Source organism: Phascolarctos cinereus, unplaced genomic scaffold (genome assembly GCF_003287225.1).
Source record: "Phascolarctos cinereus isolate Bilbo 61053 unplaced genomic scaffold, phaCin_HiC Scaffold_1;HRSCAF=81, whole genome shotgun sequence".
Taxonomy (NCBI): domain Eukaryota; kingdom Metazoa; phylum Chordata; class Mammalia; order Diprotodontia; family Phascolarctidae; genus Phascolarctos; species Phascolarctos cinereus.
The window spans coordinates 192,211,981-192,231,609 of record NW_027555514.1 but is presented as its reverse complement, the minus strand read 5'-3'; the positions used below and the strand labels follow the sequence as shown (position 1 = coordinate 192,231,609).

General features: G+C 34.8%; 1 protein-coding gene across 4 annotated transcripts in view; it reads right to left on the bottom strand.

Annotated features, from left to right (window-relative positions):
• PARP11 (poly(ADP-ribose) polymerase family member 11) overlaps positions 1-19,629 on the bottom strand; it is a 68,318-nt gene that overhangs the window by 41,499 nt on the left and 7,190 nt on the right. For all 4 annotated transcript variants that reach the window (XM_078155922.1, XM_021001656.2, XM_021001653.2 and 1 more), the window contains exons 2-7: positions 14,602-14,733; positions 13,863-13,983; positions 11,181-11,256; positions 6,459-6,531; positions 6,237-6,367; positions 1,461-1,612 (exon numbers count right to left, since the gene is read on the bottom strand). In XM_078155922.1, the coding sequence (XP_078012048.1) occupies positions 1,461-1,612; positions 6,237-6,367; positions 6,459-6,531; positions 11,181-11,256; positions 13,863-13,983; positions 14,602-14,733 (685 nt within the window). The remainder of the gene's footprint in view (positions 1-1,460; positions 1,613-6,236; positions 6,368-6,458; positions 6,532-11,180; positions 11,257-13,862; positions 13,984-14,601; positions 14,734-19,629) is intronic.

Here is a 19,629-nt window from a genome sequence, read left to right as displayed (position 1 = left end):
CATGAGGAAACTGAAGCAAACAGAGTTAAATGACTTGCCCAGGGTAACACAGCTGGTAAGTGTTGTCCAGACATTGAGAACAACCTTTGCAAAAGCATGGAAGTGATAGGTGGAATACAAGTTCTAGAACAGCAGGTAGGCTAGTTGGACTAGAACCCAGGAGTAGGAAAGTCTAAAATAAGGTAGACTGCAGTCTGACTATGCAGGACTTTAAAGACAAGTCAGATGACATTTGGTCCTACATGATCAGTATACCTCCCTCAACATTTCATCCTGGCTCTGTCCTCTCTGTTCTCTCTTCTTCACGATAACCCTTCAAATACATGAGGACAGCAACATTCACCTTTCTTCTTTACTTAAATCTTATTCAAACTAACTATGCTCAAGTCTTTCAACTAAATGACCAGATCTCTAATCCTCTTTTCACTCTGGTCATACTCTTCTGGGAACATACCAACAATATGATGCCCAGAACTGAAAACAGTACTCCAAATGTGGTCTGAACAAGGAAGAAGACAGTGGAAGACAAAATCCTTTGCTCTGGACAGACTGGCTTTCAATGTAGCCTACAAATTGCATGAGGTTTTCTGGGATACTTTTGCCTACTATATCATGCTGTTGACTCATACTGAGCATGCAGACCACTAAAACTCACAGTCTTTTTCACACATACACAAAAAGATATATCACATAGTTAGAATTAAGAAATGAAAGACCACAAATACTATTGTAAAGTTCTTAGTTTTCTCTCCTCATCTCTTGCTGACTTATTGCATACCTGGGAGAAGCCAGACTTTCAAAACCAAATGAAAGAGAGGGAATGATTCTTTCCTGACATTTATCCTTGTTCTTGACCACCACGCAAATCACTTGCTTTGTTCTATACTCTCTTTCTATAACATTTACATTTATGCTTATGCAGAATGCAAATGCTTTGTCTGCCTCTACAATTGTGTAGTTTTGTTATATACTTCATACGAAACGTTGCCTGTTTTAGCAGATAAGCTAAGAAACAGGGACTGTCTATTTGCACTGTGCTGAGTATGACACAAGATCATGCAATACTTGACCAATAAATACTTTTTGATGACTATTTTTAACAAGATAACTAGGATCAGAATCACTTCTGCATCAGTTAAAGGAGTGTAAATTTTACTTCTAATTCATACATAGAGCAAGTAATCTCTGTATACCTCAGTGATGTTTCTAAGGATATACCATAGGCTTCTGGGCAGAACCAGGAGCTCAAGACAGTTACTTTGAGCTCAATGATAACCAAAACCTTGAATAAAAATAGCAATAGCTGATATTTATATAATATTTTAAAGTATGGGAAGTGCTTATGACATTATTTTGGTTGATCTTAAAACAAAATACTTGTTTACAACGTAAAATAGAAAAAGATTGTCTCCCTTGTGGGATTCAAAATGCAACTGAAATCTTGAGAATTAGATAATTACCTTTTCCAAAAACAGCAGCATGGATGCCATTTATCCTCCAATCAAAGTTATGGATGCAGATTGCCTCCACAAATTCGCTGCTGGTGCCATGGAACAACATTTGCTCGTTGATCTTAGGCACACCCCTCTTCTTCTTGAGCTGAGCCTTTTTCCTAAAAATATGAAACAAACAAAAAAGAGCCCACCAAATAGAAGCATAATATAGATACTATTTTAGCAATTTTTCTTAACAAGCAAATTTAGGAGAAAAGTGTGAAAGAAATTAAATTGAAGACCCTATTTTTAATATAACTCATAAATGGACATATAACATTTAAGTAAATGATATGCTCCTCTTAAACACATAAGAAATGACATAAAAATTACATACCCTTGCATGCTCCTAAGATTGAATATTTCATACAAAAAAAAAATGGGTTACTGCTCAATCATAGCAAAGGCAACTGTTTGCCTTATGTTGCTATTTGCTACATCCATCATCTATGACAGGAATATATACAAACACAATAACTTTAAATGAAATACTACTTTAAATGTCAATCCCCATTAGGTCAGAGTTAAGTTTTTGTTTGTTTGTTTGTTTTTTATAAAAAAGAGCTATATATTATGATTCTATGAACTAAGAATCATGGAATTTTGTTGGAAAACTTCTAGAGTAGAGATGTCAAACATGCAGCCTACAACATTCCTGAGTACAGCCTGAATCAGATGAAAACATAATTGGGAAATATTTGACAAAGTAAACAAAAATACAAGAGATATAGACATTACATTATTTAAAACTAAGTCAATATGTGGCCCACAGGGATGCTTATACATGGATTACAAAGCACCTACTAGATACCAGGCATTATGCTAAGAGCTTTTACATATATTAGTCTCATTTAATTCTCACAACAACCCTAGGAGATAGGTGCTATTATTATCCCCATTTTACAGTTAAGGAAACTAAGGCAGAAAGAGATGAAGTGATTTGCCCATGGTTATATAGCTAGCAAATGTCTGAGGCCAAATTTAGAATCAAGACTTCCTGACTCAGGCCCAACGCTCTGTCCATTGCACAATCATTTGACTTGATTGTCTAGTGGTTTCCAGAATCTACCTTTTCCCTTTCTTTGAGAGTCAGGGAGAGAATCTCCTATCTTCTGACATTTCTTAGTTTGAGGAATAACTTTAAGCAGTTGCAATGCCATGGAATAGATTGCTAGATAGTCAAAAACAGGCTCCTCTTACTCCTATCTCTAAGCTATCCACTTACCTCACTCTCATTCATATGATTATTAGTTCTCTATATTAGATTATGAAGTACTTAAGGGCTCTTTCATCTTTGTCTTCCCAGTACCTGGCATAGTGCTTTGACAGCATGGTGAATTGGAAAGATGGCTGGATTTGTTAGCACAGGGCCTGACTCTGAATCTCCACTTTGCCACTCACTATGCTGGGCAAGTTACTTAATTCTCTGGACCTCAGTTTCCTCTACTATCAAATAGGGAAAGGGACTTAAATGACTTGAAGATTCCCCTTCAAGCTCTACGTGTATGATCCTAGTTCCATGGGGACATATGCACCAAATGTCAATGATGCAGTTTCCAATGTGGAAGAGGTGCTTACAGGAGATCTGGGATGCCACATAATGGAAGTGCCTTGGAGAGACTTTGGAGCACACGTAGACTTTTTGTAACTGGTTCCAGTCTGCTAACTAAGTGTGGACTAGGAGTCTCTTGAATATCTGTGACTGTAGAGCTAAAATGAGAGTGGGCCTGGGAGGATTCAAAAAGTCTTAATCTTGGCCATTTTCATTTTGTTTGACCTCTTTTCTTCATTTGACTTCTTCCTGCTAACTGGGAGCCTTGGAGAGAGTAAATTCAATCTAGTGGTGCAGTCCACATCCAAAATACAAGGGGTTGAAAAGTAAGTAGTATGTGAGAAATTATACAGCTTTTTTCTAGCTCTTTGTCTGTGAAGAGAGCTATGAGATGATAGCTTGATGGGATGGCAAGGTCAATGAAGGTTTTAAGGGCATTGCTTTTTTTTTTTAAACAATGGGGAAAGACCTGGGTGTATGTGTTGACAGTAGGATGAGCCACTTAGTAGATAAGTGCCTTGAGGGTGCTGTTACTTTTCATATTTGTACACCCAGTATGTAGCATGATGCCTTGGATATAGCAGATGCTTAGTAAACGTGTGCTGAATTGCAGAATCATCCTCAAAAGTCTCCTTCTGATGCCTACTTGTATAAAAGTGACCCTGAGCATATCAGAGGATATGCCAGTGAAATATAAGCTACAGCAGGTTCTACCCAATTGAAGATCATGATTAAGGGCTCTGAGATGAAAACACATTTGCTATATGAAAATCTGCCTATGTATGGAAAATTTTTTTTATCATATAGTTGATGATAGGATTTTTTGTTTGTTTTTTGTTTTTTGTATTTAGTATTTTTTTTTTAGCCAAGGTGACCATAAAATATAAAATGGCTCTGGTAAGAGTAGACATTTAGTAAATGTTTGTTAAATCTGAATTAAGGATTTATTAGCTCATCTTATACAAGTCTTTGACTTATCCACAGAGGATACAAAAAGTGGAAAGAAAGGAGAAGAGGCTTTGAAATCTATTGTATAGGTAAGGGAATCACATAATCAAAAGTTGAATAAATCTCTAAAACTCAAGGTTGCTGGTATGATCAGTTATTGTCACAGAAAAAAATGAAAACACATATGGAAAACAAACTGGAAAATGGCTTATTTCACATAAACTGTTGTGACAATAAAGGGCACAGTCTACATCAATTCAGATCACCTTAGACATATGGAAATTTGCTTGTATACTTACCAAATAGAAGCAAACCCATACTCAAGTTTTTACAAGTCAAGTTCCATTGAAAAAATACTAGTACTAAGAAAGTTTTGTCATTAACAATCCCAAAATCCCATTTTAAAAAATATTTTAGACAACATTAGTATGAAAATAATAAAAATTAACCAGAATATTTGGATATCAAGCTGCAAGGGACATGATGGTCTTGTTCATGTATTTGAAAGTTTTCACATGCAAGGGAGATAACACTTGTTCTGTTTGGTTCCAGAACCAAAAGCAATGAGTAGAAGCTGCAGAAACACAAATTTAGGTTAGATAAAGCTTCTTAACAATTAGAGCTGTCCAAAAGTGGATGGACTGCTTTGAGAAGTGGTAGGTTCCCTTTCCTGGGAAGTCTTCAAGTAGAGGTTAGATGACGATTCATCAAGTAGGCTATAATCTGTATTCCTTACATGCACAAGTTGGACGAGATGGCTACCGAAATTCCTTCTGATTCTCAAATGTTATGACTATATGATCTAGTTCAGACTCCTCTTTTACAAATGAGGAAACTGAAGCCTAGAAATTCATTGGTTAGGTTACTGTCATTAAATCTCCAGTCCTATGTTCTTTACAAGATGAATGTTAATCGGTGGAGTGATTTTCCATATCTGACTTCTATTTTCACCTGAAAAAGATCACTAAGAAAACTACAGAGCCACTTCCAATGCACTTAAGGTAACTGAGATCTAATATCTTCGAATATCTCAAAACATTTCTGCCCTTCAGTAAGTAGGAATCAGTCCATTTCATTTCCCCAAATCCAAATCTTAAACAACTAATAGGAAATTATTTAGAACATTCTCCAAAAGAAAACAAAAATTTTCAACAAAAAAAAAAACATTCTGCCCTCTAATTTTTAAAATTTTACACAGAAAACTGAGTCAAACACTTAGTTGACTGTTTTTAATAATTTAGAATTATATAAGGAAAATTATGCTGATTCTACCACTAGTTTTATAGCCCAAGGTTACTGATAGCAACAAAATATCACCTGTATAACAATACTGATAGTATCACTATTTTTAGTAGCCCCAAACTGGAAACAAATTAATCACCCAATGATTAGGTAATAGTTGAACAACTTGTCACATGAATCATACTGTGCCATAAGGAATGATTATGAATTCAAAGAAATATGGAAAGACTTGTATGAAGTGCTGTATAATGAAGAAAACAAAGCCAAATAAACAATATATTCACAGATTACTATTATTAAATGAATTCACTGAATAAAATTCAGGGTAAATATAGCAGATAACATTGGCATGAACTTATTAAAGTTGAAACATATGCCTTTCTCTGCTTTTAAAAGAGTAAACTATAAAAGCATAAGATTGCATGCATCATCTATCAGTTGCAATCTTTTTTTATGTCCCTTTGCTTAACTTAATTGGAGGACTGAACACTGCAGAAGGTTTATGAGTTTGCTTGATTAGTTTGTCTTCTACATCAAAACGAAATTTATTGATAAAAATAATTAGAGCCAAAATCACATCAATTAAGCTACAATGGTCCTCAAATTCCTTTTTCAATACCAAATTTCAGACAGGATGGATTTTTTTTCAATTGTACTACCTCCATCTGCAAAGGTGGAAGTGCTTATTAGAGTTTTAACTATCACAACAGGCAATGTTGATGCATAATGCTGCAAGCAGTTTGCTATTTTTCACCTAGTTAAAAAACAAACAACTTTTATCCACTGTTAGGAAAATACAAACCTGAGTACCAAGTAATAAGGACAAAACAAGAAGAAGACAGCAAGGCTACACAGTCACATAACAAGATTTCTTTTGTCTTTCTTTTTTTTTTTCAGCTATTTTTAAAAATGAAATGCATTTAAAACATTTTTGTTTGCATGCCTTTAAAACATGTAGTCTATTACTATGCTCAGAAGATTTAGCTAAGAAATCATCTCACCTGCAAAAAAACTCCCACAAGTCCAGGTTCTGGATCCTCTGAATCCTTTTAATTCGGTTGCTGTCCACGGTTTTCCCAAAGAGATTAGCAACTTCATTGTATTCATTTGTTTGCTTGTGCAAAGGAATGAGCTGGAAAACAGGTTTGCATAATTTCAGTGATGTATTTTTATTATTTTACAGGTTCTATTGTGCATATTAAGCACTGAAATTCTGCTCTTACCTGATACGGTTCTTCAGTATTCACATTCTCCCAATGGGATGGCACAGGAATAGCCTCATTTTCACAGATATAACTTCAAACACAACGACAGAACAAAACAAAACAAAACACCACACATTAGAAACTGATCGTAACTATCTGCCAGCTTTCTTCTGATACTAAATTCTCATGTTCTGAGCTTTGGAGAAAATGTGAGGCCTCAGAGTAGAAATTTAGGGGAAAGTTTCAAAATCCAAATTGCAAGTTACAATTCAATTCAACAAATACTTATTAAACACCCACTATGTGCAAAGCATTGTGGTTGGCATTAGGAAAACAGAGAAAAAAGCAAAATGATCTCTGCCTTCAAGAAGTTTACAATCTGTTTGAAACCAATATATTTGGTTATAACTGCCCAGGTGTTCGCAAATTCCCAGGTTTTTTGGCTATGGAAATGAGATTACAAGGAAAGCGAAAGATAAATGTAACTAAGAGTCTGTTTAAAAAGCCTCCAGGGTTCCCCATTGTCTGGTTAATAAAATATGAAGGCTTTGGTTAGCATTCAAGGCTTGTCATAAACCAACCTCATCCTATTATCCCAGCCTTATCTGCCACTATCGATTGCACCATTACACATTTCTCTTACTCTATCCAAACCAGACAATTGGCCATTCTCCAAATACACCTTGTGTTTTTGACTTCTACACTATTTGAATCTCCACCTGGAATGGCTTCTTCTCTTACTCATCTCCACCTACTAAAATCCTATTCATCCTTCAAGGCTCAACTCATATTCCACCTCTTCCATAAATTCTTTGCTGATCATCTCAACTGGAAGTAATCTCTTCCTATTTTGAACCTCCAAAGCACTCTGTATATCACTTTTGACTTTAATAACTATAACAATTTAAAAAACCCAACATGTTATATACATTTCTTATCTTTTCTGCTTAGATAATAAGGTCTACTAGATAATAAGAGACAGCGATTTTCTCTTATTTAGCACTGTATCTTCTACAGCAACTGGCAAAAATGACTTCCATATAGTATACCATTCAAATATTTGTTGAAAGATGAAAAAGATGAAAAATCTACAAAGCCCTCCATTTAACTCTAAGAATAATCAGTTTCTAATTTTAAGCTTTCATGCCCTACAGCACAGATTCTTAATCTTTTTTGTATCATGGATCCCTTTGGCAAGTCTGATTAAGACTATGGCCCCCTTTCTGAGAATAATGTTTTTAAATGCGTAAAATAAAATACGCAGGATTGCAAAGGAAACAAATTATGTTGAAATACATACATACATATACATATACATATATACATGCATACAGATAGATAATAAGAGAGACACACATATATGTATATTTTGTAAAAGCAAGTTCACAGCCCCCCAAGTTAAGAATTCCTCCTCTACAGCATTCTAAACTCATCATATATCCCCCTTTCTGTTACTACTACCTGTCCCACTCCATCCCAATCCTACCTTTGTATTTTCTCAAATTGACCTTAATGAAATAGAAAAAAAAGCACCCAACTCCATTTACAAAAGCTTGATTTTCTATTCTTAGCTCACATTTTACTTCCAGATTATAAGCTTTTTGAAGAAAAAGTATTAGCACTCTACATTCTGTACAATCTCCATAATCACCAATATATTGTCATGTATTTGGGGGAATCCTCAATAACATTTAATAAGCAATTATAGTATAATATAAACAAAAGTCATAGAAAGTTGCATAGAAAAATCTTGCAGTCCTTCCAAAATTTCTCCTTAGAAATAGCATTTAGCCATATACCAAGACAAGCTCTACATATATACGGTGACTTATTTATAAAGGATCTCACCCTAAACAAATCAGGAAAGTAAGAAAGCATTTACTTTTTGGATCCAAGGATCAAATAAGGGACAGAAAGGATCCCAGAAGATAAATTGGGGATAATTTTGACTAAGTATAATTTTAAAAGTTTTGCACAAACAAAGCCAATGCAACTAAGGTTAGAAGGAAAGTAGTTAACTACAAAAAAAAAAAATTTGTAGCAAGTTTCCGACAATAGTTTCATTTCCAAGACACATAAGGAATTGATTCAAATTTATAAGGGCCATTGCTGTTTTCAAGGGAAGAAATCTCAACCATCAATAGCCATATGAAAAAAATGTCCAAAATTACTAATAATTAGCGATATGAAAATTATAGCAATTCTATAATCCTCACACTCCTCAATTGGCAAAGTTGACAAAAATATAAATGACAAATGTTGGAGTGGCTACAGGAGAGCAGGCACATGAATTCACTATTGAGGAAGTAGTAAATGAGTCCAACCATTCTGGGAAACAATTTGGAACTATGCTCAGAAAGTTACTAACCTACACATACCATGAGATACACTTATACCATAATAACTAGGCCTATATTAGTCCCCAAAGAGATAAAAGAAAAAAGAAAAGGTCCAATATGTATAAAAATACTTATAGCAGCTCTTTTTGTGGTAGCAAAGAACTATAAACTAAAAGGTTGTCTATCAGCTGCAGAGTGGCTGAGCAAATTATTATATATAAATGTAATGGAATACTATTGTGCTGTAAGAAATAATTAATGCAATGGCTTTGGGAAATCCTTATAAGAATTGATAATGGGTAAAGTAAGCAGAACCAGGAGAACAATTTATCCTTTAATAATAGCACTGCAAAAATGAAGAACTTTGACAGACTTAAGAAATTCTGATCAACACAAAGACCAACTAGAATTCTAGAGAACTGATGATAGTGCCAATCTCGAGGGGGGGGGATGGACTAAATATGCAAAATGTGACATATTTTTGAGCATGGCCAATGTGAGAAATTGTTTTGTTTGACTATGCATATTTATTACATAGGTTTTCTTTTTTCTTTTTCTCTTTTTAAAATTTTCTCCAGTGGAGAGGTGTCAGGGAGAGGATATAAATGTTTATCAATGAAAAAAAATGAGAGAAGAAATAGCATATAGCTATTTTTCTACAGATCATTCCCTAACATGACATTTAGCTTAATTTTAAATGCCTCAGGAAAGAAGAGGGGTTTCAATACTTGCCTGATGAGTCATTTTAGAACAGAAGAAAAATATAAGATTTTCTTCTCAATCTCATTTAATGTAAATAACCAAAAATATTTATCTTCCTTCTCTAGGATTTATTATCCTATTTTTGGAGTACAGAAAAAGTCTCTCTAAGAATAATTAGGCAAAAAGGAAAATGTTTCTGAAATACAACACCTGAAAATAGGAATCTATGCTTCTGCTATACCACAATGAAAATTTATTGACTAAATTGTCATATTTCCTGGAAATATTTCAGTATTTTTATTTTTGTTTTTAAGTAAATGCAGTTAGAAGTAACATAGACAATTCATATAAGGGTAGATGATCCATTACATGGCTGAGAGGTAGGAAGGATTTGGAATCTTAATACCTCAGTTCAAGTCCTAGGTTCAAGCTGTGTGACCTTAGAAAGTCCTATTGTTTTTCCTTATCTTTGAAATCATTATAATAACATTTGCTTTACCTAACACAGTGCTATTGTTAAGAGCAAATGAAATAATTAAGGGCATTTTAGAGCTACAAAGTACTGTGTAGTTGTGAGTTGTCATTATGGGTTTCAAAAGGTCCTTTCCAGCCCCATTCCTGAAGCTCACCTCACATGCTTTAACATGATTATCAAGTAGTTTTTAACTACTATATTATTTGTTCTAGAATTTCTATAATACAGAAAAGAATAACAGGAAAAAGGAACACAGCTAGGGCACATTATGATCTCACTGCATATATAATAGATACATGGCTGTTTTCCTTCTGTGGTGTCCAAGTCTTTGTGACCCTATTTGGGGCTTCCTTGGCAAAGATACTGGAGCCGTTAGTCATTTCCTTCTCCAGCTCACTTTGCAGATGAGGAACCTGAGGCAAACAGGGTTAAGTGACTTGCCCAGGGTCACATAGCTAGTTAGTGTCTGAGGCCTGAGTTGAACTCAAGTCCTCTTGACTCCTGGCGGTGCACTCGTAACGTGTACACAGAATCACTATTTAACAGATTTTATCACTAAACAGTGTGCTATAACGTGTTTTGTTGAGTTTAATTAAAAAGAGAAGAGGGAGAGAAAGTATTTTTACATTCAAAAAAACCTACAAACTATAGAGTAGTTTCCCCCGCCCCATCCGTAGTCTAGCTTTCCGTGAGGAATCTTTCGTAGTCAACCACGGACCGTGCCTGAGAAACCCCTAGTGCCCACGAGAGGGCGTCCGCACACTGTTGGAGGCCGAGTCGGGCCGGGGCCAGACACGCTTAACCAAGCACAGACACATAAAGGACAGACACACGGGCGAGGGCGCCCGTGGACGGGATCGGAGCGGAGCAAAGCTCTCGCTGCAGCAGTTCCGGCGGCTGCGGTGGTTGCGGTGGCTGCGGCGGCTGAAGCGGAGGTCCTACCACGGTCCGCTGGGGCGCCGCGGCAGACCGCTCATCAGTTCTTCTGGTTTTACTTGGAGGAGGGCACTTTTTGCAGTTTTAGTTAGTTTTTTTTTTTGGAGGGAGGGAGGGGAGGAGGAGTGGAGGAAAGCCACGGAGCTGCCGCCAAGGCTAGGAGCGGAGAGGTGGATACTGCACAGTGAGGTTAGCATAGCTGTTAAGTTAGAGAACTGTCTGCCTAAGGGTCAGGGCTAGTCCCGCGGCCGAGGGGGTGGGGCAGACAACTGTATCTGATTCTCTTACCTGAATGCAGTGATGGAAAAGGGGGCTCTTTTTATTGAGCGCTGTTTTCCAGTCGTCAGATTCATTTGCTTCATCACTGAACACAGAGATGGGGGAAAAAAATTCAAACAAATGCAAAACTCTTAAAAATATTACCACAAAGACATTTAAGCATTATATCTCAACCAGCAATTATGGTGCTTTGAGAAGAGCTCAGAGTACTTAGCGGGGGGGGGGGGGGGGGGGGGGACGGACGACACACACTTCATCTCGTGCCTATTAATTATCTCATAAAATGATTCCTCAAAGGACTGTATCTTCACTGCTTAAATTAGGTGTGTATAATACAGGTTAATTTCACGGGATACCCGTGATGCTAAGTCCTTCATTTCTGTATCACACTTAAGACACAAAAAGCTCTAACTTTGGGAAAAATTCAGAGCAATAAAATGAGAAATTACAGTGCCAAATCTTGTGGTCTATATAGCAAAGTTTTGCTAAAGAATAAAAGATGTAAGATCACAGCTCACTTGCAAAACTAGGTGAATTTTTTAGGAATAACCATATGCTCCCTCTTCCATATATTTTAAGTTAAAACCAAAGAAATAACAGAATACGGCTATGACCATAAAAGTTACACAAAGATTTCCTAAAATTAAAAATTAATAAAATTTCTTCCTCTGCTATTCCCCACCTCGGCAAGGTGCGTTCTCTAAGTCTTTCTCTACACATCCACCAAAGCTGAGAAGTGAATCTAAGCCGCTGTAAGACCTTGGCCAAACATGCATTCTGAATGGAATCACTCAGTCGTTCCAAGATAAAGTAGTCCACATATCTGGACAAATACTAGGCAATGCAAAGTGGAAAGAGCACTGAATGTGAAGTTAGGGGACTTGGGTTTGAATCCTAGCTCGACTCTTTCTGGCCATGAGACCTTGAGCAAATTACCTAATCTCTCTGGACCATCAGTAAAATAGGGAGGGGTGTTGAGCTCAATTAACTCTAAAGTCATTTCCAAGTCTAGATCTTAGAGCAGCTGTGAAGTATTGATTTAAAAAGGCACCTTCTTTCTTCCTGGACTCTCCTTGTGCCAATCATATTGGCAACATTATTGTACAGGTGCCAAACAAGATCATACTTATATGCTCTAATTCTGTATGCTTTCTTCTCGAATTATAATTATTTTTTAATCTGCTTCCTATAATCCTTAGTCAGGTTTATGGAAGAGAAACTCAGTAAACTAGTAGTAAGAGATAAAGGGGAGATGATTGTGGAATGGGGTTGAACTCATGAGGTTTATATGCCTTAAAAAATACAGAGAGTTGATGGTACTTTTATCATTCTATAGGATTCCTACTCTTTGATAAAGATATATTCTATTGAATTGGAATTGATGCGATGAGTGGTAGTATATGGCTCACTATTATTTTCTGAGAAATGGTATCTATATAAGACATACCGTGTCAGTAGTGATTAAAAAAATAATTTATACAGAAGATTGAGTCTACTTGACATCTTCCTTCTGAATACTCAGCAGAAAAACAACCCACAGACAATTTTGGCAACCAACTACTTGTTTGTTTTTCCTAAAGTATCAACAATTTATGGAGAGCTGAGTGGAGAATGTGATTACAACTCTTGGAAAAATGAGCTATTAGAAAAGGCAATAGTAAAAAATACTTCAATGTAGTTGCAATTTTTAAAGTACTTATCTGTTTCAAACTTCTCAATTTTTACTATCCCTATCCCAAGTTTCACCACTCTGACACCACCATGAAACACTGCTAACTCTGCCATATAAGTCACTACTTATAATAACAGGGAAAGAATAGGTATAAAATTGAGCTGTATAATAATCAAAATGTACTCATTTTTTAAAAAATCCTCCTAATTATTACGTTGTTTTGCTCTAGGCAGCAAACAGCTGACTGAAACTAGAAACTTATAATAATAGGAATCAACTCTAATTGAATTTTCACATTATACCTGATAATGTATATGTGTCATGAATAAAAATACAAATGATTTCTAGATTAGCTAGTAAATGTATGAAAGAGCCAAAGGAAAAAGATAAAGGCAAAAAACTAAAATTAATTATAGTACAGTCTTGCAGCAAAGTCCAGAGGGCTATATTTGATTTGGTCTGATACTATGTTATTGACAGTCACTGAAAGCCTCTCTTTTCTTTTTTACAAGGATAAAGATAAATTTGCTCCTGATTTTGCTCTTGCTCCTGAAGGATACTGGGAGGATGAGCAAAAGAGTGGCACTACATGAATTCAAGGTATATTACATCTGTATACATACCAATATCTATTAATATATGAAAATGTTTACATACTGTGCTTTAAGAGGCAGATTTTAAATAAAAAGGGACACAGATTTCAGCTTAAAAGAAAGAAGAATGGCCTAGCAATTAGAGCTGTCCAAAATGGAATAAACTGCCTTGGGAGGTACTGTGTTTCACAGAGACTGGAAACCTCTAAAGTCCCTTTGAACTCTTAGATTCTATCCATCAAGAAATTAAATCACTATTAACTAGGTATTATTAAACACTGCAGTTTTTCTTCATATTTTGCACATTACCATAAACATTTCACCATTTTGCAATTAGACTAGTTAATTATGAAATTCTTACTGTTGTGGACTTTACCTCATCAATACGAATGTTATATAAACACAATCATTAGGGAGGAAACATACCTGAGAAGTCCAACTTGTAGCTGTATTTGGAAGTAGTAAAAGAAATGGATCCAATTGGGTTTTCCTTGAAGCTTTTTTCAATATCCTCACTGCTAACGGAACACTGAATGTTGGTGTCCGGCTTCAAAACAAACCAGAAAGTTGTATTTTACTAGATGAACAAATCATTAGTTTGGCCAAAGAGACATTACTATGATCCTAGAGATAAAGCAAATAATAAAGGCCTCAGGTCATCTATGCTAGTATCCCATATTTCAGGAATATGCTACATTAACAGAAAAGAAAACTGTCTATTCTGTCTTTTATTTTAATTTCAAGAAAAGCCTTTATAATCACCCTTTGTCCAGCATCTTAGAATTTTTAAAATCATATTACCGAATGCTAAAAATTTTCTTGATGTGTAACTGTTGAAAAAATAAATTATTAAACTTTTAAAAATTACCTTACTGAGTGGTTCAAACTAGTCATATTCAAATATGCAAAAAATTTCACCCACTCACAAAATCTAAACCTGTTGAGCTCCAAATTTATCAACATTATGATTCCCAAAACAAAAATTCCAATAAAAAATAGTGTTGGCATTTATTAGATTTATTTTAGGTAAATTACTCTATTCCATTAATTTCTTAATTTCTTTTAGCTATTGCACTCACACTAATTTTCCTGGAAGTCTTTCAATCACAAACTCTTTTGATATCTAATCTAAAACCCTTCTGCTAAACAAAAGGAATGGAGATACCTGAAACATGTGCCACTTCCCACATTCTGCCAAATAAAACCAGCCCCACTGAGTATCTGATGTGTCCATCTCATTCATTCCATTGTTGCTTGGTTTCGAACAGAACTCTTCTGCGGCTCTGTGAAACATTGCCTGAAATGTCAGAGAGAAAGGTATTTCATTAGTAACCAGCAATTTGAAAAATGTCATGTCAAGACAATTTTTTTCTTCGCAAAAGATAATTTTTTCCTTTGTAATGAATTTCATTTCAAGGGTCTTTTCTACTCAAGCTTTTGTATCTACCTATTTGGTCTGTCTAATTAAAACAAAAATTTTTAAATGTTAAATTTCATTGTTACAGTATTTAGTAATCAAGTAAATGAATTTATCATATATTATATCAATAACACAAGTGGTATACTTTCCAGAAATTTTCCACTATAACATGTGTTTTTATACTTTGCCAAAAGAATCCACAGTTATAAATTAAGACCAAATGCATCTGAACAATAAAAAAAAAAGTAGTGCCCATCATTATTTTTTAAATGAAATTTTTTTAAAAATCTAAGTGCTAATAATTCAGGAAATGAATAGGAGAGGAAGAGAAGCAGAAGTTTGGGAGGGGTTTTGTCCTATTTTAAAATTATAGAAAATTAAGATATTACATGACAAAAATCAACACAACTGTCAAGGATTTAAGATTTGGATCCATTTAGCTCAGTATTTAAACAGACACTATTTATCACAATCAGCCCTAGGATTTCCCTACATCTTTTCTTTTCTACTAGAGCTCATCGTTTTAGTGATCTCACAATTCATAAGGACGAAGAAAGGAACCGAACAGAACGTAATGAAAAAGAATGGAAAAGAGTAAAGGAAGAGGAAGAAAACTGAATTTGTAATTTGTTCTCCACACAAAACAATCACAGTACTCTTCCTGGATTAGCGTTAACTTTCTGCTAATATGCTGTTAGCGGAACTCTGATTGGTTCACTCTTTTTAGAAAGTTATAAGCAATCGCAAAATAAGAGTTACAAAAATGCTCACTCTTTGAACTAGTCAGGTGGTACAATGGCTAGAGCGCTAGGGCGTGGAGTCAGGAAGACATGAGTTAGATTCCAGCCTCAGGCACTCACTAGCAGCGGGACTCTGGGCAAGTCACTTAACCTTTGTTTGCCTAAGTTTCCTTAACTGTAAAACGGGGATAATTATAACATCTACCTTGAAGAGTTGTAAAGTATTTAGCACACTGCCTGCTACATATAATAAATGTTTATTCCCTCCTCTCCCTCCAATGATTACAATACTATACCCTATTACATTTGTAATAAGTTATAAATATATTACATATAGGATTTAATATGAAATGTTATAAATATAACACATTATAACATTTATATAAATTTATTTATAATACTAATACTCATACCCTACAGATAGGACAAAAGACAAAGGAAAATATTTCTAGTAGCATTAATTGTAATACCAAAATGGTGAAAATAATATATATATGTATCCAACTATTAGAGAATGAGTCAATAAATTATGGTGAGTATATTAAAATTTTATTGTGTCAAAAGAAGTGATGACTATAAATACTCAAAATGCTCAAACACTATTTGCTTGTAGCTGTTCCTTCCAACAATGCAGATCACAAGACATGCAATGCCTACCCATTCTACGGGACGTTTGCCTGTGTCTTACCTAAAGTTCACCGCATCCAATATACTGGAAGCAGGAGGGGGGTGTTAAGTTCTCTTGTGTTAGTAAGGATTCCAAGGCTGTCCATTACACACTATGACCAGCTCATTTTACTTTTCACTTATCATTTTACATGACTTCCTTTACACTTCTTCTTCACAGTCTTTTGTTCATAATGTGTGGCAGTTTGTTCACGTCCACCATACATCTCTCTCTTGCACTCTTCTCATTTTCATTCAGGAAGTATTTATCTTCATTCAAAATATTAACCAACTTTCTTAAACTAATTCCTACTATATTATTTTTTAAATTTTATTTTATTTTTAATTTCTGGAAACAAGCATTTTCATAACAAAGTATAATAAAAAAGATGATTGCACATAAAACTGCAAATCTACTATGTACAACTTGTTATTCCTTTTAAATGTACAACAAAGTTATACTGTAAATTTCTCTTTTTACCTCCCCTTGTCTCCTCCCTAGAGATGGCCACCATTAGACACAAATAGGTATATATGTATGTGTGTGCGTGTGTGTATGTATGTATTTGTACATAAAATTATTCTATACATATTTCTATCAGTTTTTTCTCTGGATGCAGATAGCATCCTTCTATTAATTATTACTTTAAACTCTGACTCCACTTAAAATTTTAAGTTTTTTATACAGTAATTTATAATTTACTTAAAAAAAGCTTTGATATAATCTCAATTCTCAGTACAGTCATACAAAGAGCTAATAAAATAATTAGCCTCTTTCCTATAAAGTAAACCTGCCTGATATTCTTTCTCCTACAAGTAATAGTGGGAATATGGTAAACAAAGTGAAAGATTAGACAGAAAAATAGCCTGGAATAGGTGTCATGTTGTTGTAAATCTTATTAATTTATTTGGCAGAAATGTCTACGGCAATTCTGAGGCACACGAAAAGGGATGAAGTGATGTTCACCACTAAATCATGTGTACATGTTGGCACATTTATATTTGTAAGACTGTTTTTTAAGACACACCGTGTTTTAAAATGTTGCTAAATACTAGATTTTATGCATTTTTACAGTAGAAAAATGAGCACAGAAAGATTTCATTTCCTAACACCTTTCGGTCAATTGTGTGATGATGAAAATGTGGTCTGATATGGAATACTGTTCATACAAGCCTGCCTATTCTCTTCTAAAATTCTCATGACAGTTGATCTTGGTATTTTGGAAGATAACTGTCACAAAAATTTTATAGCGATGGGACAGTTCAATTGGTGTCCTCTTGGTTGCCTTAAAAAACAAAAAAGCTCCAAGATATTTGCCCAGCCTTTGATACCCTCCCCATTCTGAGAAACCTTGAGAATTAAATTCTCAATATCCTCAAATTTCTGTTGCCTATAGCATAGACCTTCTCTGCATATATTTGTTTTCTCATTTACCTGTTTTTCCCACTTTTGATTCTTCAGTGACATTGAGTCCAAATATAATTTCCATTGTCCTTGATAGTAAAATTTGTCATTTTAAAAATCCTCATAAATTTTTCTATCATTTATCTATTGTTAACATCTTTCCAATTTCATCCTTGAATGCCTTTGGTATAATTGTGCTTTGTTAGGACATAACAATAATAACAAACAACAATAAGTACCATTTCTTTAGGACCTTAAAGTTTGCAAAGCATTACATTTTATCTCATTTGATGCTGTAAAGCTTTCTTTAAATTAATTTTTCCTTCTACTCCTTCTTGTTGGTTTTTTTTTTGGGGGGGGGAGTTGCAGCACTAATCCTAATCTACTATCTTTCTCTGTACAACTTCAAAAGGGAGTTTGTACTCTAAGATCATGCTTATTGCTCTTGCCTGCTGCGACTTCCCACTTAGCCAGGATGTTAAGTGTCTGTTTACTTTTTAGGCTCTTTTGGTCCTCTTGTGATAACAACTGATTTACATGGGTCAAACTTATAAAACTGTTATAATAAGTATCAGTACCCTTTCCTCCAGGTTCCATAATTTAAAGTCAATAAATTGTTTAAATAAGCCAGGTTTGATTTGTTTTAATTGCACATCATTTTCTCTCCATGTCTATTCTTTCTTCTAGCTTTTATTAATTTGAAAATTTTGCTCTAACAAATCCGTAGTCTCACTTTACATAGATAGCTTATTCAGGAATAATTCTCACAATAGGAAAGAATCATTTCCTATCTTTTGAAATATAATAATTTTTTGTGATGTTATTCAGTGCTCACCATGTACCTTCAGAGTTTGTTTTTTTTCTCAAAGTATTCATGATGAACACCTTGACCTAGAGTTATCACTTCTAGGCACATACTGCAAGAAGGCTAAAGACAGAAAGGTCTTATATACATCAAAATATTCATATCAGCACTTTTTGTGATAGCTGTCTATTGACTGAGGAATGGCTAAACAACTATGGTACATTATATTGCCGTGTCATAAGAAATGATGAATACGAACAATAATAAAAGCCTTTGGAAGACATCTATGAGCTAATAAAGAATGAAAAGAGAGAACAGGAAAACAATAGAATGTAAATTCAAATGTAGGGACTGCTTCATTCTTTCTATTTTTATCCATTTAACACATTGCTCAATCAATGAAAAGGCTATCACAAAAAGTATAATCTTGTTGAATGACTGAATCAATAAATGAAGTATGGAGATAAAATGTTTACACTTTTGTGTGTTCTGTGTTTTCACTTTCGTTCTTGTTCATATATTTGAATACTTATATGGTTGCTCAAAGTTAATGCAAAATTTAATTTACTAAAAGAGAGCACTATTGGCTCCTTCTAGAAAAGGATGGCATCTTCCCCTCCAAGATGATTGCCAGGATGAAGAGAAGTCATTTTCTTGAGCAAAGGCAGAGATTGCAACTGCTTTTTGCCTTTCCCTGAAGACTTAGCTTTTTTTTTTTTTTTGAAGGACAGGAACACTGGCCAGAATCAGCTAAGGACTGCTTCTTTTCTGCCCTTAAGCTTCCATACTAGGAGGAGCAAGAAGCCTACATAAGAATCGGTGATATTAGCTGCTATGTACAGCTTAGCAACCCCTTCATCCCTGGTCTTCTGCTTAAAGACTACCTACATGGAAAACATGAATGTAGAATCTCCACAGATTTCATGACACTGTCTTAAAAGAAAAAAATGTAAGAAGATAAAATTTAATTATTGCTCTTTAACTATTTTGTTCCCTTGCAAGGCAAATATTTAAGAGTCAATAATGATTTTGCATATTAAAATCGTTCCAAAGGGTTGCTTTTTTTTTTTAAAACGTAGGCCAGGGACTATAGGTAGGGTTAAAGTAACATTAGCACAAGTCATTTTAAATCAGCACTGTATGTGCATGCTATTAGG